Source organism: Mustela erminea, chromosome 1 (assembly GCF_009829155.1).
Source record: "Mustela erminea isolate mMusErm1 chromosome 1, mMusErm1.Pri, whole genome shotgun sequence".
Lineage (NCBI taxonomy): Eukaryota > Metazoa > Chordata > Mammalia > Carnivora > Mustelidae > Mustela > Mustela erminea.
The window spans coordinates 14248151-14268512 of NC_045614.1; the positions used below are offsets into that span (position 1 = coordinate 14248151).

Consider the following 20362-nt stretch of genomic DNA (forward strand, 5'->3'; position numbering starts at 1 on the left):
GCAGCTAGGCCCAGGGAGAGCTGGGGGACTGGCATTCCTGTGCAGAAGCCAGATGGGGAGACCGTGCTTGGGGCATTGGAACAGCAGCAAAGCAGCCAGAGTGATCAGCTTGGTGGGGGCGGGGGGTGCCCTCCCAACCCTGGTCCCTGCAAGGGAGTGACCCCCTCCCAACCCTGGTCCTGCAGATGACGGCAGCGGTGGCCCCCTCATGAGCCCTCTGTCCCCACGCTCACTGTCCTCAAACCCGTCATCCCGAGACTCCTCTCCGAGCCGAGACCCGTCCCCCGTGTGTGGCAGCCTGCGGCCCCCCATTGTCATCCACAGCTCAGGCAAGAAGTACGGCTTCAGCCTACGGGCCATCCGCGTCTACATGGGCGATAGCGATGTCTACACTGTGCACCACGTCGTCTGGGTAAGTTGGTCGCGGGGTGAGCAGGAAGAGCGGGACCTGGTTTGAGTCTAGCTTCCCCCTGGCAAGGTGCCTCACTTTTGGAGCTGCCCTCTCTAGTCTCAGGAAAGCAGGCTCATTCCCTGCAAGATTTGGAGTCCAGGACAGGGAGCTGGGGCCACCCGGGCCTTTGCTGTACCTCTTCTTTATGGACAGGGGGGTTGGGCAAGATACACAGGGACGGACAGAGAGAGAGAGACCTCAGTGGGGCACGAAGCTCCCACCCCATGCCTGCAGGTGCGGCGTGGGGTGTCGTCCTGCCACCCCCCAGCCCAGGGCCTGTTCCCTCTCTACTGGTCACTCTCTGAAAAGCCCCCAAGGTCAAGGAAACAGCATGGGCAGCAGCAACTCGCTGAGCTCCCGCGGCTGACTCAGGTGGCATGGGTTCTCCAACCGCGAGGCCCCAGACCACTGACGCTGCCATCCACCCTCACCCCCAGAACGTGGAGGAGGGAAGCCCTGCCCAGGAGGCGGGCCTGCGAGCTGGGGACCTCATCACCCACATCAACGGCGAGTCTGTCCTGGGGCTGGTGCACATGGACGTCGTTGAGCTGCTGCTGAAGGTGCAGCCCCCTACTGCTGCCCACCCTTGGGGCTCCCAGAACCCCTGCCCCTGACCTCGACACTCTGGTTTGCTCCTGTGACCCCCTGACAGCTCCAGACTCTGAGGTTCTTGCCCCAGAACCACACCTTTCCACACTTGGTCCCACCTCCAGGCCTTGCAGGTCCCCTCCCCTCTGCCCAGGTTGTACCGCCTTCTTTGTCCCCCTTCCCCCCATCCCATGCCCCTACGTTCGGCTCTCCCTCTGGCTTACCTCAACCATTTGAGGCTGGGGGTATCTGTACCGTCTTTGTCTTCCTCAAACCATGGGTCCTTAGGGGCTGAGGCCTGGGGGTGGGGAGGCGGGCACAGGCCAGGAGGCAGGGCCTTGCTTGGATAGCTCCTAGGACTGGCAGGTGGGGGGCGGGCGGCTGGTTGCATGGGCACACAGATGATGGACATGTACCTTTGGTCCACCAGGTGGTGGGCATTAGGCGAAAAGTGGGTAGATAAGATCGGGAGCTTCGGTGGATGAGGAGGCAGGTGGGCAGGTGGCTCCCTAGATGGGAGGCACCCAGGTCACCCCTCACTGTCCGGCCGGCAGAGCGGCAACAAGATCGCCCTCCGGACCACGGCCCTGGAGAACACCTCCATCAAGGTGGGCCCCGCCCGGAAGAATGTGGCCAAGGGCCGCATGGCGCGGCGGAGCAAGCGGAGCCGCCGGCGGGAGACGCAGGACCGGTGAGCGGTGGGTGGGCCCTCCACGGAGTGTTGGTGGAGGACCCGGGCAGGCTCCCCAGGCTGCTGGGTGTGGGGAGGCGAGCGCGGGTTCTGAAGCATCGGCTCTCTCACCCTCAGGCGGAAGTCGCTCTTCAAGAAGATCTCAAAACAGTCCTCTGTGCTGCATACCAGCCGCAGCTTCTCTTCCGGCCTCCACCACTCCCTGTCGTCCAGCGAGAGCCTCCCAGGGTCGCCCACCCACAGCCTCTCCCCCAGCCCCACCACGCCTTGCCGCAGCCCAGCTCCCGATGTCCCAGCAGGTACAGGTACGTGTGCTCCCCGGGGGCAGCCCAGGTCTGTGGTGCCCGGGGCCATCAGGGAGCCAGCTGGGTTTAAAGGAAGGAAGGACAGGAGGTGGGAAATGAGGCCCCCAGAAGGGCCTTTCCAGGCAGCCTAGAGGTGGTAGGAGACAGGCGTGAGAGCAAAGGAGAGTGTACTCCACCCCCAGCCAAGGGAGCATCATGAACAGCAAACAGAAGGGTTGTGAAAACGGGAAGGCTGGAGAAGGAGGAAGTTGGGAGATGGGTCAGGCCAAGGAGCTGGGCTTATGTTGGTGGACAGTTGGGAGCCATGGAGGGTGTGTGAGCAGAAGAGTGCATGTTTTAGATGAATCTGAGTTTTAGAAAGATCATTCTGGGGTAGGAAAGGGTGACTTGGCCCAATGCTGAGCACCCCAGTCCATGAGACAGCCAAACACAGACACCCCCAGCCTCACTGGGTTAGCATTCAGCTGAAGGGAGGAATAGGCTGGGGCAACCCAAAGGGGAAGCAGGGAAGGCCTCCAGGGGGCCGGGGCACCCCAGCTGCTACCCCTCTGGCTCACTCTGACTTCATGGGGTGGAGCATATCTTTGGCCTTTTGAGAACTAGGTCATTAGATGGGAAGTGGGTGGATAGGAACTAGGGCTTTGATGGATGAGTAGGAGTTCACCATATCCAAGACAAGGGAACAACTTGCACACAGAATAGGAGGCAAGAAAAGCAGACATTCTGGGTAGCCATGGGGAAGGACGTGGGCTTTGGCAGGTGTGCTCAGCCCCACCTCAAGGCTAGAGACATTGAAGCTGGTGGTCCTGACCCTCATCTGTCCCCCACAGACACCACATCCCCTCCCAGTGTCTCCCCGAGCTCCAGCAGCCCTGCCTCTCCTGCCGCCAGTGGCCACACCCGCCCTAGCTCCCTGCATGGCCTGGCCGCCAAGCTCGGGCCCCCCCGCCCCAAGACTGGCCGCCGCAAGTCTACCAGCAGCATCCCGCCCTCACCACTGGCCTGCCCACCTGTGCCTGTGCCCCCACCCCGCTCACCCTCACCCCTCCCCGGGCACCCGCCGGCACCTGCCCGATCTCCTCGGTTACGCCGGGGGCAGTCAGCTGATAAGCTGGGTTCTGGCGAACGGCTGGATGGGGAGTCGGGGCGCCGCGGCCGTGGGCCAGACTCAGAGTTGGTGGTCATGCGGCGGCTACACCTGTCCGAGCGCCGAGACTCCTTCAAGAAGCAGGAGGCTGTGCAGGAGGTGAGCTTTGATGAGCCACCCGAGGAGGCCACCGGACCACTCACCTCTGTACCACAGATTGCCGTGGAGGGCGCTGAGGCTGTGCTGGGAACTCTTGGACCTGCCGGGAAGGACTGATCCCTCCCACCTGGCCTCTCCCTGGCCTAGGAGTTGGGCTTTTTTTGTGCAATGTGTTTTCCATAAAGTGACTTCTGGATGGAGACTGAGCCACCAGACTAAGACACCTGGAAGGCGAGAACCCATCTCGGTCCTTACTGGAAGGCAGAGACCGCACCTCCCTCATGTTCTGGTGCAGATCAGGGGCCGTAGGGGCCAGAATGGGGAACGAGGGTGGCATTGTAAATAGCAGCAAATCCCTGCGACTAATTTATTACTTTTTATAAGCGCTGGGTAGACTGAGCTGCCACTGTGAAGGCGGCTGCCCGGGTCCTGCCCCTTGCACCTGGGACCCCATTTGCAGACGCTGCCCCCTGGGCTGAGAAGGAAGCACTTTGGACAAGTCATGTATGTTCGTGTTTTCTAGGTTTCCTGTATTTTTTTAGTTTTGTATGTGTGTGTGTGTGTTACTTGATCCCATCCTGGCCCAAGACCCACTGATCTGAGGGGATACAGGCAAGCTTACCTGTCTGGGCCCAGTTTGGAGAGTCTACAACTGATTCCCCTCTACCACAAAGCAAGCAATGGCGATGATGAACTGGATTCTGGAAGCTCCTTCTCACTATCATAGCCTCCATCCTTAGGCCAGTCTTGCTAGAGTTTGTTTCTAGTCCTGAAGGCTTCAGCTTAGAGGAGGGGGTGTGGAAAATGGGACTTTGATGGATGAGTAGGAGTTCGACAGATCTAGGCAGAGGGGTCCTCCGTCCCACAGGGTGACACAGATGCTCTGGGAGGGAGACTCAGGACTCCAAGGGTACTACTGCCAGGGCAGAAGAATGTCCACCCTGCACAAGATTTCACGTGCTTGATGCCCACCAGGGTGAACCCTTGACCATGATGTGTCTGAAACACCCCATGGCAGGGGGTGGTCCCTCCATGTGTCACAGCCTTCCTAGATTGAAATTCAAGTGAGAAAACCCAACTGGGGGGCAGTGGGGCCCAAGTTTGAATCTTGGCTTCCATGTGTGGCTCTGGGAAAATGGCTTTCCCGCTCTGTGCCTCAGTTTCCTTGTGTTTACAAAACTAATCCCAATGACTATTTATTCAGCATCTACTCTATGCCAAACGCTTTTACTCGTGGCTTCTTCCTCAGCCAGCCTTGAGAAGGCTGCAGGTGGTGTCGTCATCCCCATTTTACAGTCAAGTAACTGAGGCCTGGTGAGAAGTGGAGACTTGTCCCACAAATCACATGGTAAAAATCATGCAGCCAGGCCCTTTGATGGGCCTAGTCAAGAAGGGAGCTTGAATGGAGAGTCTGGTGCCAGATACAGCTGACTCCCATCTCCAGCTTTCTTCCCTAGGATGCTATATGACCCACTGGGCATGTCAGACAGAACCTCCATTTCCTATTTGGAGGTGCCTGGCAAGATCACTGTGCCCCCACATGGTAAGGGCACTTTCCAGGCACTGCAGCCCACTCTGCATCCCTCCCAGAGACCCCCACCCAGCACTGGCTGGTGTTGGAGCTAGACCGAGGCTGTGCATGACTTGCTCCCTCTTTCCATCCTGGAGCTGACCGTGAATAAAAGCCCACATTTACAAAGAGGTCCAGTGTCTGGATTTGTGAGGGGCAAAGGAAGGGGTAAGGGAAGAGAGAGTGCGGTGGGGACCGGGTGAAAACTGGCTTCATTTACAGGGGTTCTGAAGGCTGCATAGGAGTTCACCAATGAGGTATCTCCCTGATGCCTTCTCAGGTCCCTGGCCTCCTGCTGCCCTCTCCCTGAATACCCATCATAGGCTCTGCCCTTAAAATCTTCATCCAGACAGCGATCTGGGGCCCTGAGCTGTGTTAAGTAAATAAACCATCTTTGTGCCCTTTGTATACAGGTTTTTGCTTGGACTGTACCCCACCACCAAACCTCCTCTCCCCCGCCCAAATCCCCCCACTCAGCTCAGCTCTAGCGCTTTGGGTTACTTCCTGAGCTCCGGGTGGTACCAGAAACCTTTGGCCATGCCCCCGTTCCCGAGTGTCTTCGGCTATTTCCGGAAACACTCGTCCACATCTAGGCTCTTGTTCGGCGTATTCTCGCGATCGCAGGGCTGCGTTCCTTCAGCTGTTCCCACAAGCTCTAGGTTGCCATGGAAACGCTTTCAACCCAGGCCTGTTCCGCTTTCCTGAAAAGCAGCTGAGCTTTCTGTGGCGAGCTCCTCTTCCATCCGACGTTCCTTCCCTGAGCCTCGGTCCACTTCAATCGCCCTCTGGAGTTATCCATTCTTGGCAAGTTCCGGAAGTTAGTGGTCAGCCTGTGGATCTAAACTTCCAGGGCCTCTATCTGGGTCCGAGCACACGAGTGTTCTTTTCAAAACTCTCCGCAGTCTGGAGGCTCAGCCTCTGTTCCGTCAGTCCCGCTGGAAGGCGCTCGGCGATTTCCGGAATTGCTCCGTCATCTCAAACCCCAGCCCAGCCGGGGAGAGGCTTAGCTAACCCGATTGCACTCGGCTGTTTCCGGAAATGATCGGCGATCTCGTGGCAGCCTCTACCCGCCAGTCCCGCGGGAGTGTGTTCGGCTCTTTCCGGAAATACTCGGACGTCCCGAGGCTCCGCCTCCGCCGCGCTTCGCCCGCCTGGCCCGAATGCGCTCGGCCATTTCCGCCGGGGGCGGGCCCGGCTGTTCGGAACCGCGGCGGCGGTGGCGGAGGCGGGGATCCCGGGGCTGCGGCGACGGCGGCCGCGGTGGAGCCACGGGTCGGCCTCTGCTCGGTGTGACGGCGGCCTCGGCGGCGGTGGCGGCCGCGACCAGGTAAGTCCAGGCCGGCCGGCGTGGCAGGCTGGGCTGGCGTGCGCTCAGATGCGGGGCTCCTAAGCAGAATGTGGGGCCGAGGTGGAAGTCAGAACGCAGGCTCCGAGCTGCATCGCGTCCCGCGGGAACTGGGGGCCTCAGGGGACGGGAGGGAGGCCTCGGGCTCGACCTGGCACGGTGTTGCCTGCCCGGGACTGTGGGAGGGGAACGGAATGCTCGCAGGCCGAGATAAGGGGCTGGGGTTGCGGCCCCGAATGGAAGGAGGCCCTGCCTGGAGTGGGGCGTCGAGCAGTAATGAGGGGCACCCAGGCATTGTGTGGGACATAGTGGGATGCAGGAGGGTCGGGGGTCGACTCCGCTTGCGTTGCCCGGGCTAGGCTGCGGGGTCCACGGAGGCCCGCGTGCGCGTCTGAACACGCATGAGCGCGCGCGGGCCCTGCGTCCAGCCGCCAAACCCCTGGCCAGGCCTAGCCCCTCCACCCCGCCTCTTGGATTCGGGGAGCGCTGGTTCCCGGGCGCACACACTGGGGCGTGTGCAAACCTGTGCATGCTGGAGCGCGGAGGCGGGCAGGCAAGCGGACCCAGGCGCTTTCCTGGATGTCCCCTCGCTGGGCCTCAGTTTCCCCACTTGTAGAATGGGAGTACGGGGCGGGGGGCAGATCAGGAAGCAGGTGAGTTTGGGCACCCCGGAATGTGGAGCCTCTGCTCCCTGCTCCAACACCTTCCGAGGCTCTCGTGGTCGGGGGATATAAAGCCCCGACCTGCTCTCTGGCACTCGAGCACCAGCGTGGTCCACACTTGGTGGCTTTATAAAAGCCAACCTGAACTCTTGGCAAGCAACTTCCCGCTGTCAAGCCTTTGCAGGGACTATTTCCTCTAGCCGGTTCTGTCTCCTTGCCTCTGTGAGGACCTACCCTCTAAAAAAGCATGCCCTCCCCCACTACCCACTCTCTGGAGAACTGAATCTGCAGGACTGAGACTGGGAATGCTATGTGTGGTGGGCTGTTTCCCCAAAAGTTGGGACTCCTGGGGCTTGAGCATCGCCCTGCATCCAGCAGCCTACCCCCTTGGCAGCTGTGATGTCCTCCTCCCATTCACACTCTCCTGGCTCCATGTCTCCCTTGGGGCCAAGATCCCCTTGATCTCCCATGACCCCCCCCCCTCATGTTTTGAGATCCTCCTCTAGGCCCCTCATTTAGTCAAGCCGGGACATGGTCCCCTCTCTTCATTTCTCCCCTGCAGAGACCTTGGACTCACTTCTTAGTCCTTTGACTGTGCTGGGGCCTCTGCCTGGACCGGCTTTCCTACCTCTTTGCTTCCTTACTGCCTCCTCTTGTGCTTAAGTGGCCCAGCCCCTCCTCGGGCTCCCACAGTACCCTGAGAATTCCCCATCACACTCCACCCACTGTGGGCATAACCACCTGGCCATGTGGCTGCTGCCTCCTGCCTCCTGCAATCCATTCTGGGCCTTGAGGTTGGGTGGATCCCGGTCTTTGAGTCCTGGCTTCCTGGTGCACTGAGTGATCGAACAAAGACCTCCAGCTCTGAGCCTCAGTTTCTCCATCTGTAATAAAGGGGCAAGGAAGAGCTGGTTTACTGAGTACGCATTATGCCTGGGGCAGGTTCCTCGAAGCTCTGCTCACAGGGACCCCCAAGGCAGGGCTGTTGTTACACCCATTTTACAGCTGGGGAAACAAGCCTAGAGAGGGGCTGGGACTGCCCCAAGGTTAACTAGTGAGTCAGGGGATTGCGACCCCGTATTGGGGCCCATCTCTGGGGAGGGGGGGGTGGGAGGAGCCCAACCTGGCTGATGCCACCCTGCTCATCTCCCCCCTAGGTCGGCGTCCTGGCCAAGCATGGTGACAGCCTGTGCCCTCGGCCCCCTCGTCTGGCGCAGCCGGAAGAGCCGCCAGCCTCGGGCGCCGATGGCCCCCCATGTGAGGGAGTAAGCAGCCTGGCATTGCCCTACGGATTGAGGGGGGACGCAGCGGCTGAGTGAGCTGAGACCACGCTGCCGACCCCCTCCCACCAGCTGACGAATGGTGGACAGAGCAATGAGTGACCCATTTCAGGGTCATGGAATAATGGTGGGAAGCAAGGCATGAGTGACCCCCCCGCGGTCACCTGTAACTTCTCAGTAGAAATAGTGGTCTCAGTGCCCCAGGCCGACTCAGCAGACCCTCCCAGCCCTCGGCCCAGCTGATGGGGCCACTGGGGCCCCGAGCAGCAGCTTGACCGTCCAGACCCCACCGGGCCCAGCCATGGCCGGTGCCGAGGGCTTCCAGTACCGTGCACTGTACCCGTTCCGCCGGGAGCGGCCGGAGGACCTGGAGCTACTGCCGGGCGACGTGCTGGTGGTGAGCCGGGCAGCCCTGCAGGTGCTGGGCGTGGCTGAGGGCAACGAGCGCTGCCCTCAGAGCGTGGGCTGGATGCCTGGCCTCAATGAGCGCACGCGGCAACGAGGTGACTTCCCTGGCACCTACGTCGAGTTCCTGGGTCCTGTAGCCCTGGCCCGGCCTGGCCCTCGTCCACGTGGCCCCCGCCCACTGCCCGCCAGGCCCCGGGATGGGCCCCCTGAGCCAGGTGAGCAGCAGGCAGGGGCCCTGGCAGGGACGGGGTCCCCTCAGACCCTCAATTTCCTCTTCTTTCTAGTGAGGCAGTGGCATGTCTTCCAGAGGAGGAGGAACAAGCTCATTTGGTCAGTTGACAAGTGTTGACTATGATGCTGTCAGGGCTGGGCTCCATTCATGGCACTGGGAACACAGTGGGGGGCATAGGGCTCCCTGTTTAAGAAGTGACAAGGATGTGATTAGGTGGTGAAAAATACTGTGGGGAAGGAGCCTCAGTGGGGAGAGCTGAGGGTGAAGGGTTCCAGGCTATGAGGTAGGAATGTAATGGCAGGTTCGGGGAACAGCCAGCGGAGTGGAGTGGGAGGGGAAGGGCAGCAGGGCTGTGCCTCAGGGACTCTGTGGGATTGATTTTGATGACAGTGGGGAGCGTTCAGTAGGATTCAGAGGTTCACCTTAGCTTCGTCCCTCAGTTTGCAGATAGAGTCCCTTGAGAAACCCCCTTTGTTACCTGGTTTCCAAAATGAAGGGAGCCACAAGGCCAAAAAGGATGGACTGATCCCTCGAGGCCATGCAGCGTGAGGACCCCATATCCCTCCCCGAAGATCCTTGGCCATCTACACTTCCAAGGGATGTGCTGGGAGGGAAGAATTGAGGGCACTCAGGGTATGCGGAAGTTGCTGTGTGCTGGCAGAGTGCATGGGTGCCAGCCAGGGAAACTGAGGCTCAGCTTGTGGGGAGGAGGCCAAGTTCCCAGTGCCTGGTAGTCTGCACCAACCTTCACAACAACCCAGGGAGGCCCCGTGTACAGATGGGGAGACCAAGGTGCAAAGGGGTCAAACCACGCACTCGGGGTCCATCCCCCGGTGAAGGCCAAGGCCCCGGGAAGCACCATGGTCCTGACCTTTGGCCTGCCTGGTTTTGTGCCAGAGGGACCCTGGTACCCCAAGAGGGTCATGCCAGAGTCCCACAGCATGGGGCCGGATGGGAGGCATGGAGGCGACGGTTTGCAGCATCTGGTGCCTCCAGGGCTGGGGCCTATGTCCCGCCTCAGCCTGGAGGAGCAGGAGGCGGCCCCATCCGGGCTCCCAGCCAAAATCTGCCTCTCCCCCTGGTAACAGCCGCCTCCCTCCTCTGCCTGGCCTCCGTCCAGCCTCCACACACATGCCCACTCCGGGTGGCTGCCTGGCCCCGCCCTCCAAATCCTCCAGGACTGTGTGACAGCCGCCGGGGCCAGCCCTCCCCGGGCCTCAGTTTCCTCATCTGGCAACTAGAAGGCTTGGTTCTTTGCACGCTCAGGCCCGGCCCCTCCAGGGTCCTAGGACCACCCAGCAACATGCTGTGGCCGCCTGTGTTTCCTCTACTCAACCCCACACCGGGAGCTGAGTGCAGAACGGTGTCACCTGGGCCCCCAGAGGGAGGTTGCTCCCTCTCTCAGCCTCAGTTCCGATCCATAAAATGGGCGTGACACATGTTCTGATGAGTCTTCCCTCCCCGTTGTGCAGACTCATCACAGGCAGATTTTAGAACCGTGCCTTCCCCTCCGTCACCCACCTGCTCTCCCCTTGTTCTCTCTCTCCTTTTTTTTTTTTTTTTCCCTTCAGTGTTTTGGACTTAGCTGGGCCTTTCTCCAGCTTGAGGCACCACCTGGCCCGTCACTCAGGGACGCCCCGCAGGCCTGGGCTTGCCCCTGCTCTATGCCAGGGCGTCCCTGCCGAGGGCCAAGCCGCATCAGACGGTGGCCGGGCAGGCAGAGCGCGCCTGCACACAAAGGGCCCGGTGGAGCGAGAAACGCAGGGCCATGGAGGCCCCTGGCACCCGCTGAGAGGGCTTTCAGCATTGTTAAAAACGGGGGAAATACTTTTTTTTTTTTTTTTTAAAGACAAGATGACTTAGAGAATGAAGGAAGGTCCTCGGAATGAGGTGTTCTGACCCACAGAGGGATTTCGTCCTTTTATTCTTTTCAACCACTTTGTTGTTCACACGGAGGAGGGAGTGAGGACACCGTGAGCAAGTTTCTTACTTGAGGAGACTGAGGCACAGAGAGGGCGAGTGCTGGGCCCCAGGTTGCACAGCAGAGCTCTGGCAGGCCCCTGAACCTGCTCTCCTGAACGCCCACAAGCTCGATGGCTTCAAGCAACAGTTTACTTCCTCGATATTCTGGAGGCCGGAAGCCCAAGATCCAGGTGTCGGCGGGGCCCTGCTCCCTCTGGAGGTTCTCGGAGTGGATGGTTCTTTGCCTCCTCCGGCTTCCAGTACCTCCAGGTGTCCCTTGGCTTGCGGCCGCATCACCCCAGTCTCTGCCTCTATCCTCATGTGGCCTTCTCTTCTTATAAAAATACTAGTCATTAGGTTGAGAGCCCAGAATCTAAGATCTTGTCTCAGAATTCTTATTTTCATTATATCTGCATAGTAAGGTCATAGTCACAGGAATCAGATTAAGATGTGGACATACCATTTTGAGGGACACTAATCAACCCACTATACTTAGTCTCTGAAGTTGTGTAAACTGATATTTTAACCCAGAAAATTGCTGACCACCAACTCAGCCCTCCCAGCCCCTCCAGCCAGGTTTTGGCTTCCCTAGGATGGTGGTGCAGATGTCAGGCACTTGCTTAGACCAGACCCTACTTGGAGCTGCCCAAGCTGAGGTCCACCAGGCAAAGAAAGGGGATGGGGGCCTTCCAGGGACCCCACCAACACGCCATCCCCTTCTGCCAGGCCTCACTCTCCCCGACCTGCCAGAGCAGTTCTCCCCACCTGATGTGGCTCCCCCCATCCTGGTGAAGCTGGTGGAGGCCATTGAGCGGACAGGTGAGCCTCAGCCCCCTTAGAACCCCTGTATGCTGCTTGCTTACCTCTGGTGATGGGCAACTCATTCCTTCAGGGGGCTGCCAGACACTCTGCGTGGAAAGAAGCTGAGCTTGGATGCTCTGGGTCTCCATGTTGAGTCGGGGCAGTAGTGACTCCTAGGATGTGGATGGGAATGTCACCAGACCCTCCATTGCATGTACTGTGCCCTCTGGCACCATCTTTCTCCCCTGCCCCCTCCAATTATCCCTGGGAGGTTGAATAGCCATCCCAGGCCCCACAAACGGGTCCAGGAACCATCTTCGAGCTGGGCTTGCCACCTGGGGTAGAGCTGATCCACCCTTTCCCCTTTCTCCCCAGGTTTAGACAGTGAATCCCTCTACAGGCCTGAACTGCCTGCCCCACGCACAGGTAAGGGGAAGCTTCGATGGGCAGGGGTGGGGGGACAGCTGGCCCGGACATCACGGCCGACATGCCCCCCCTGCACCTGCAGACTGGTCCCTGAGTGACGTGGAGCAGTGGGACTCCGCAGCCCTGACAGACGGTGTCAAGGGCTTCCTGCTGGCGCTGCCCGCGCCCCTCGTGACTCCCGAGGCCGTGGCCGAGGCACGCCAGGCCTTGCGGGGTGAGCCTGGCGGGAAGCCCGGTTGGGGAGGGGGCTGCGGCGGACAGGAGCCGACTCCGGCTCACCCTGCTCTGGCCGTCTGTCCGCAGAGGCCGCGGGGCCAGTGGGGCCTGCGCTGGAGCCCCCGACGCTGCCACTGCACCGCGCGCTCACGCTACGGTTCCTGCTTCAGCACCTGGGCCGGGTGGCCCGACGCGCCCCAGCTCCGGGCCCCGCGGTGCGAGCCCTGGGCGCCACCTTCGGGCCGCTGCTGCTGCGGGCGCCGCCTCCCTCGCCGCCGCCAGGGGGCGCGCCCGACGGGTGAGCTGACGGAGGGGGCGGGGCCTCTGCCCGATTAGCAAGGGGTGGGGCTTTAAATGGAGGAAGGGCCCGAGAGCCTCTGCCTGGCAAGGGGTCCTGACCAAGTTAAAGGATTGCGAACAGGGCCCTGGGGGGAAAGAGGCCAGAGCTGTTGTGACAGCAGGCCAGAAAGGATAGCGAGGCTGGGACCTGGGCCCCAGGAAGACCCCAGCAGGCCTAAGACGGAGTGATGGGACCCAGACCAGAGGGAAGGCACATGGGTGGTAGGTGTCCCATCGCTTCTGCTCCCCACCACCACAGGTGCTGGACTCCTGTGCGTTCGTTGTACGAACGTTTATTGAGTGCTTGCTGCATATACATAAACAGGAGTTGGTTTCCCACACCTGCCTGTCATCTGCCCTTCTTCCCTACACCTGCTTTCCCGTCCAGCTGCCCCAGGCGTGCAGACACGGTGCAGGACCAGGTGCGCCTCAGGCCCTACCCACTGCACTCCCCTTCCCCCCAGGACTGAGTCCAGCCCTGACTTCCCGGTGCTGCTGGTGGAGAAGTTGCTTCAGGAACATCTGGAGGAGCAGGAGGTTGCGCCCCCAGGTGACCCCTGTCCCCATATTATCTCTTATTGTTGGGAGCCTCGAATGCTAACTCAGGGCCTTGCCGATACCCAGAAGGTCTGTTGCAGTAGGAGCTGGCCACAGTATACAGTCGGTACTCAATGTGCATTTTTTCCTGTCCCTCAGCGCTGCCTCCTAAACCCCCCAAAGCAAAACCTGCCCCTGCAGGCCTGGCCAATGGGGGAAGCCCACCCTCCCTGCAGGACGCGGAGTGGTACTGGGGTGACATCTCCAGGTAGGGTTTGGGGATGGGCCACGAGGCGGGCAGGGCCCGGAGGGCAGGGTCTCTGGGCGGGCGCCCCCAATCCTGGGTGTCACCACAGGGAGGAGGTGAACGAGAAGCTCCGGGACACGCCTGATGGCACCTTTCTGGTCCGAGATGCATCTAGCAAGATCCAAGGGGAGTACACGCTGACCCTCAGGTGGGGGCCTGTCCCTTCAGGGTGACTGGGTGTGAGAGCTGCAAGGGAGGCTACCAGGTCAGGAGAACTGGGGATGGCATGGGGAGTGGGATAGGTACAGTTAGCAGGATGGCTGGGGGTCCCCCTGGCTGCTGACCCCCCTTCCTGCCCCCAGGAAAGGCGGGAACAACAAGCTGATCAAAGTCTTCCACCGCGACGGGCACTACGGCTTCTCGGAGCCTCTCACCTTCTGCTCTGTTGTGGACCTCATCACCCACTACCGCCATGAGTCGCTGGCCCAGTACAATGCCAAGCTGGACACCCGGCTCCTCTACCCCGTGTCCAAGTACCAGCAGGTCTGTGGCCAGGGAGGGCGGCTCCAGTCGTGGGCCCAAGTGTCCCTGGCAGCTTCTCTGATCACACCGGCTCTCCCCAGGACCAGATTGTCAAGGAGGACAGTGTGGAGGCGGTGGGTGCCCAGCTCAAAGTCTACCACCAGCAGTACCAGGACAAGAGCCGCGAGTATGACCAGCTCTATGAGGAGTACACCCGCACCTCCCAGGTACCACAGGCACCGAGGGGCAGTGGCGAGGCCCTGGGGACAGACATCTGCTTCCAGGTCACAGAGCAGCCATGTAGTGCCCAGGACTCCCCTACAAACAGAAGTCAACATTTTCAAAAAAACACAAAAGAACTGATCAGAAAGCACCAGCCAACGCCCTGGGGAACAGCCAAGTCAGGACCTTGGAGTGTCTCCTTGAGCCTCTGAGTCTCCCTGGGCCTCACTTTCCCCATCTCGAACTGTAAACTGGGGCCGCAGGTCTATTTCTCCTGGCCCTTCAACCTGGATGTTATTCAAAGTGCTAGCTAGTAACCTGATGAGAGTTGACAGAAACAGAGTCAGGAGGTCATGGGAAAGGGCAGGGTCTTTTAAAACAGGGAGGAGGGAGGACGGTTTTGTCACATGAGGACTTTGTTAATAAATTACCTTTCAAAAGTTGGGATGTAGCTTATTCAGACCAGACATCCCATCTCAGAGAATATTTGTCTCCCCTGTTATCCCCAAGAAATTTCTTTCTTGTCCCCGTTTTACATGATGGATCAGCTGAAGCTCTGAGTGGACAAGACGCCTGTCCAAGATTGGTTATGAACATCAGGATCTTGGAAGTGACTTAGAGCCCCTGAGTCTGTTTCCCCATGAATAGTTCTGACTTTGTAGGAGGCTGTTGGCAGGTTCTACAAGATGATGTATAGAAAGTACTCCGCAGAGCATCTACCCTGAGAGGCCCCGTGAACTGTATGTTGCAACTAGATCTGTCTTTAATTCTTAGCAGTGCTAAGGAGGAGTGGGTTTGGGGAGTGGGGTTCTGAAGGCTGAATAGGAGTTCGTTGAGTACAGTAGGGGCTAGAGGAATGAAGCACCTGATAGAGGGAACAGCTTGAGCAAAGTCTCCATATCAGAGGTGGGCTCTGCCTTCGCCCCCCATGAGGGGCTTGTCAGGAGTCTCGGCAGAAACTGAGATTCGCCCCCATTCCCGCAGGAGCTGCAGATGAAGCGCACAGCTATCGAGGCCTTCAATGAGACCATCAAGATCTTTGAAGAGCAGGGCCAGACACAAGAGAAGTGTAGCAAGGAATATCTGGAACGCTTCCGACGTGAGGGCAATGAGAAGGAGATGCAGAGGTGAGTTGCCTCCCCTGCCCTGCCCTGCCCCACCTGATCTGGCATAGGCAAGTGGGAAAAGAAAGGAAACACTAGGCAGCCTGAGTTCCAGGAGGAGGGGCATCATTTAAAAATGGACTTGGGATGCCTGGATGGCTCAGTGGGTTGAGCCTCTACCTTTGGCCCAGGTCATGATCTCAGGGTCCTGGGATCGAGCCCTGCATCGGGCTCTCTGCTTGGCGGGGAGCCTGCTCCCCCCCCGCACCCGCCACTCTCTGCCAACTTGTGATGTCTCTCTATCAAATAAATAAATAAAATCTTAAAAAGTAAATAAAAATGGGCTTTGAAGGATGAATAGGAGTTCACTAGCAAGCAGTCAGGGAAATCGGCATGTGCCAAGGCTTGGAGGCTAGGAGCCTTCTGAGGCCTCAGAGCTGCCCCTCTGCCAGGATCCTGCTGAACTCAGAGCGGCTCAAGTCTCGCATCGCCGAGATCCACGAGAGCCGCACAAAGCTGGAGCAGGAGCTGCGGGCGCAGGCCTCAGACAACCGGGAGATCGACAAGCGCATGAACAGCCTCAAGCCAGACCTCATGCAGCTGCGCAAGATCCGAGACCAGTACCTCGTGTGAGTGCCCGGCCCCGTGCTCACCGGCAGGCCCCTTGGTTCGGGGACATCTGGTGAGGTGATCTCTGCCGCTGTCTCACTTGTGTTTTCTCCACCAAGTGGTCCCACCTTGCCCCTGAGACCCCTCAGCTGTCCAGGAGCCCCCTCCCTCTCCATAGGTCCCTCCTGGCCCCCTTGGCAGGGCTCCCTGTGGGTGGGTCTCAGCCTCCCAGGTGTCTGTGACATGGGAGCACTGCTCCCCTGGGGCTGGGTTGCTGGGAGCCTCCCACAGGATGGACTCCCTGAATGCTAACTGGATGGACTCCCTGAATGCTAACTGGATGCCCTCGTACGTGCTGGGGCTGCAGCAGCCCCATTCTGGGCTCAACTCCTGCCTCTGCCCCCTGGGAACCTCCCTGCCTTAGGTGCTTACATGTACCTGCCGTGTACCAGGCACTGTGCTGAGCACCCCGTGCACATGAGCTCACTCTGTCTTCTCAAAGTTCTTTGCAAAGTTGCCCTTTAATAGCTGAGGGAAACTGAGGTACAGAACAGACAGCTGCCCTGTGTGAAGTCACACTGCCATGCAACCCTCAGGTGAGACTGGTGGTGATAAGACCTTGCTGGAATGGTGCATTCTGGGGGTTCAGTAAGAATGAGCAGACACATAATAGTAAGTAGGAAGTCAAGCTTTCCTTGACCAAGCCAAGGCTGACCCCTTGTGGCAACTGGCGTCATTGCACCGAGAACCGGCCCTCGGAGGTCCCCCGCACCCCTTGCCTCCAGCCAGGCCCGCCCTGGCCCACTGGGGGCTAGTCAGCCTGTGCTGCGGCTGCTCTTCCCCTACCAGCAGTGTGGAACAAGCCCACCTTTCCTCTTCCTCCAGGTGGCTCACTCAGAAAGGCGCCCGGCAGAAGAAAATCAACGAGTGGTTGGGGATCAAAAATGAGACTGAGGAGTAAGTGAACCCCTACCTGCTAGGGGCCAGGGAAGGCTTCCCAGAGGAGGGGCCATTTTCAGGGGGTTTTGCAGAATGAGTAGGAGTTCGCCATGAGCGCTATCCAGGCAGCAGGGGAGCCTCAGAGGCATGGGGGTGAGTGACCAGGACCCCTCCTTGCTTCCCCCACAGCCAGTATGCGCTGATGGAGGATGAGGACGACCTGCCCCACCATGAGGAACGCACGTGGTATGTGGGCAAGATCAACCGGACACAGGCTGAGGAAATGCTGAGCGGCAAGCGGGATGGCACCTTCCTCATCCGCGAGAGCAGCCAGCGTGGCTGCTACGCCTGCTCTGTGGTGTGAGTGCCTGGTGGGGGCTCCGGGAGTGAGCTGAGGGGTGGGGGATCTGCGTCTCTGGGAAGATCTGCCGGGAAGGAGTCCTGCCCCCCATGGCTGCCAGAGGCAGAAGGGATTGTTGGGGGGCAAGGGAGGAAGCTAGGGCCGCATTTGGGCAGGAGGTGGTGGCATCTGGGCCAGCTTAGGGTCGTGGGAAGAGGTCACCGGAAAGAAACGGCAGGAACTCAGGGGAATCCTGTGGGAGCGCTCCCCACCCCCTGACCGCCAGCCCCTCTGCCCGTGCCTGCAGGGTGGACGGCGACACCAAGCACTGCGTCATCTACCGCACGGCCACAGGCTTCGGCTTCGCGGAGCCCTACAACCTGTACGGGTCGCTGAAGGAGCTGGTGCTGCACTACCAGCATGCCTCGCTCGTGCAGCACAACGACGCGCTCACAGTCACGCTCGCCCACCCGGTGCGCGCCCCCGGCCCTGGGCCCCCGCCCCCTGCCCGCTGAGCGCTGGGCGCAGGACAGCGCAGAGCGGATACACCCCAGGGCCTGGAGGCTGGGGAGGCAACCCCCCCCCCACCCGACCAAGGGCTCCGTCTTTCGGGTTTTCTGTCTGCCTCTCTCCTTTGTGAGTCTCTTCCTGTCTCTTTCTCCATTTCTCTCTTTCTGAGCCTCTCTCTGTCTCTCCCTGTCTCTTTCCCTTCCCAACCAACTACCCTTCTCTCTGCCCTCCATGTCTCTGGGTTGGGACTCCTGCCTCCCCTGCCCCATATGCCCCTCTCTTGTAGGCATTGCCCTCTGGCCACCCTGAACCCTGTGCCCTGCCCACCAGAGGCCCCCCCTCCCCAGGGTCCCCAAAGACCCACCTGGCTGCACCTGCCATGTTTACAGAGGCCCCTGGGCTGTGCGGCCCCAGCCTGGGTGCCCCAATTTTTAAGCCATAGACCTGGAGTCACGGCAGGAAGGAACTTTACTTGGCCACGTCCAAGAACCACCTTGGCGGGGACATTCTGGGCCGGGCGGGACCCGCCCCACAGACCCCAACTTCCCCTCCAAACCCTGAAGTGAAACCACCACTTGGTCGTCCCCACATAGGGGCCACTGCCAAGAAGTACCCCCCAAAAAAGAAAAGAATTAAAAATAAACGGACGAGCCAGCTCCACTCGGCAGCAGGCCTCCCAGAAGTAGAGGTGGCCCGGCCGCACTGCTGCCCATGGCACTTCTACCCCGTGCAGAGTCAAGGCTTCTCCTCGATCGCCTGGGTTCTGATTTTATTTCTTCTTGACTGTAAAGCCCTTTTTTCTCTCCTCTTTTGGGACGAGAGCCCTGGTTTTCTACACTGCCCGCGGACCCCCAACCCCCTCCCCCCGCCTGCCCAGCTAGGCTGGCGGGCCGGTTTTGTATGGTACGTTGATACTGATACGGATATAAAACACAGAACATGTGGATGCTTCTGTTGGTGGTGGTGGGGGCTTCTCTACGGCTGCAGTGTGCTGGGGACCCGGGCGTTCCCAGGGTCACACACACATCTAGCCCCTGGGTTTATAATTCCAGGGAGCAAAGGAAGGCTGACGACCCTCCCCGAGCACCACCCAGTTTAGCTGCTTGTGACCAGAGAAGGTGAGAGACTTGCCCAACCAAGGTCACACAGCAAAGAGGTGCAAACCCTGAGCTCTGCTCTACAGTACGGCCTGCTCAAGGCACCCCAGACATCAGACACCAGCCTTTCACCAGTACCCGGGCTGCCCCCCACCCTGCCCCCAGCCCCCCAAGGCTGGAGTCCCAGCACTCAGACACCACCAGCCAGGCCCTTCGGAAAGTCCCCTCCCCTCTGACATGCAGCAGCATCATGGTCGGGTGGAGGCAAGAGCACGACCCCTTACCTGGCACCCAGAGAGGCCCCCCCACGTCCTTAATGCCCTCAGTGCCACCCCTCCCTGCCAACTCTCTTCTGACCTCCTCCCCATACCTGTCTCTGACGTGCAGGCTGCCAGGTCCCAGGGGGACATTGACTTGGGGCCTCATGGTGTCTTTGACCTGGAACATTCGTTACCCTCCCCTCCCCAGAGTGCCTGTGTCTTGGCCCTTCCATTCTTAGAAGACTAAACCTGCCCCCCTCCTCTCCCCATATGGCACCCGTCAGGGCCCAGCATCCCACAGCAGCTGGTGAACAAACAAAGCTGCCCTCTAATCTTTTCTCCTCTGCTGGGATCTCAGAAGGACAGGACCTGGCCCCCTTGCCCCTGGCCTCAGAGACCTCGGGCCTTCCCAAGTGCTGTCCCTACTGTGTGCCCAAGTCAGGAACTGCCGCATGAGGAACCCCAGCCCAATGCTATCTCCCCTGCGGTCTTCACCCACCGCAAGGGGGGCACAGAGTAAAGGCCACTTTCTAGATCCTGTGACCCCAGTCGGCGGAGCTTGGAGACAGAAGATAACAACAGCCCACGTGGCCTAACATGGCCTCTGCAGGTGTCTGTCCACCACCACCAGCCTGGGCATGTCACCTCGGGGGAAAGTCACCCCCCACCTCTGATCCTCAAACTCCTCTTATCAAATAGGGTCAATATCTGCTTCCCCCACCCCCCAAGGGGAAGTCGCTCAAGGATTGAGGTTCGGACAACCCAATGAGTGAGGTTACCTTTGTGAAGCTATACATCAGTGCCATGCTTAGTGAGCCCTGGGAAAAGTAGCCTCGGATGACGGCTTCTGTCCCACCCAGCAACAGGGCAAGCATGGGCTAACTGCCCTCGTGCTGCTTAGTCTTAGACGCATCACAGAGAACCTGGGTTTTGCCGTGGGGATTTGAGAGAAACCCCAGTCAGGGGCTGCTGCTCTAGACAGCAGGCTGGGGCTTCCCCCAAACCGGAAGAAGACAGGAGCTGGGGACTTGCCTGCAATCTGGGCCAGACGTGGGTGTTTCCTCCCGTGGGATCAGGTGCCCGGTAATGCTTGGCATTTGAGGCCCTGCAAATTCTGAACATCTGGGTTATTCCCTCACCACCCCAGCCTCCACGCCTAGGCTCTTCTCTGCCTGCCTTCCCCTCGGCTGTCAACACCCCTCCACCGGCTTCCCCCACCCCCATCCCAACCTGGGGCAACTCTACTTCTGCCTCCGAGCCTTCCCTGTAGCTGTACTCCCCAAGCTTCACTCTTGTGCCCACGGACAGAAGGGGAAGCTGAGGGTCCAGCGCTTGAGGTGCCTGGTGCAAACCTGAGGCAAACCTGGTGACTCCAGGAGGTCTGGGTCCCACATCACCAACCCCCTCCCCCAGTCTGCCTGACATGCATGCACAGTATAGGCTTCCTCCCAACC

At 59.8% G+C, this 20362-nt stretch overlaps 2 protein-coding genes and 1 long non-coding RNA gene across 20 annotated transcripts in view; 2 read left to right on the forward strand and 1 right to left on the reverse strand.

Moving 5' to 3' along the window:
- Window positions 1-5259, forward strand: part of MAST3 (microtubule associated serine/threonine kinase 3) — a 37681-nt gene extending 32422 nt beyond the window's left edge. For all 18 annotated transcript variants that reach the window (XM_032315784.1, XM_032315793.1, XM_032315823.1 and 15 more), the window contains 5 exons: window positions 186-412; window positions 889-1011; window positions 1594-1730; window positions 1848-2035; window positions 2866-5259. In XM_032315784.1, coding sequence (XP_032171675.1) covers window positions 186-412; window positions 889-1011; window positions 1594-1730; window positions 1848-2035; window positions 2866-3398 — 1208 coding nt within the window. In that variant the 3' untranslated portion in view covers window positions 3399-5259. The remainder of the gene's footprint in view (window positions 1-185; window positions 413-888; window positions 1012-1593; window positions 1731-1847; window positions 2036-2865) is intronic.
- Window positions 5260-6025: 766 nt separating this feature from the next.
- Window positions 6026-18495, forward strand: PIK3R2 (phosphoinositide-3-kinase regulatory subunit 2). Its single transcript, XM_032316006.1, has 16 exons — window positions 6026-6178; window positions 8016-8761; window positions 11467-11559; window positions 11917-11967; window positions 12050-12181; window positions 12271-12481; window positions 12987-13072; window positions 13219-13327; window positions 13416-13514; window positions 13669-13849; window positions 13930-14055; window positions 15035-15177; window positions 15606-15782; window positions 16648-16719; window positions 16891-17061; window positions 17349-18495. Exons 2-16 carry the CDS (start codon window positions 8440-8442, stop codon window positions 17554-17556), a joined length of 2181 nt encoding a protein of 726 aa, XP_032171897.1. The 5' UTR covers window positions 6026-6178; window positions 8016-8439; the 3' UTR covers window positions 17557-18495.
- Window positions 10603-19884, reverse strand: LOC116575012. Its single transcript, XR_004279557.1, has 3 exons — window positions 19688-19884; window positions 11604-11714; window positions 10603-11150 (listed from the first exon to the last, which is right to left on the reverse strand). It is a non-coding gene; the product is annotated as an uncharacterized LOC116575012 (long non-coding RNA).
- Window positions 19885-20362: the final 478 nt, after the last annotated feature.

What these genes read in the sequence shown, in the direction of transcription:
- PIK3R2 (XM_032316006.1), top strand. Translation starts at nt 8,440, where the DNA reads ATGGCCGGTGCCGAGGGCTTCCAGTACCGTGCACTGTACCCGTTCCGC. An exon ending in CCGTGTCCAAGTACCAGCAG is followed by an intron (nt 13,850 to 13,929) that starts GTCTGTGGCCAG and finishes GGCTCTCCCCAG; the next exon opens with GACCAGATTGTCAAGGAGGA. An exon ending in AGTACACCCGCACCTCCCAG is followed by an intron (nt 14,056 to 15,034) that starts GTACCACAGGCA and finishes CCATTCCCGCAG; the next exon opens with GAGCTGCAGATGAAGCGCAC.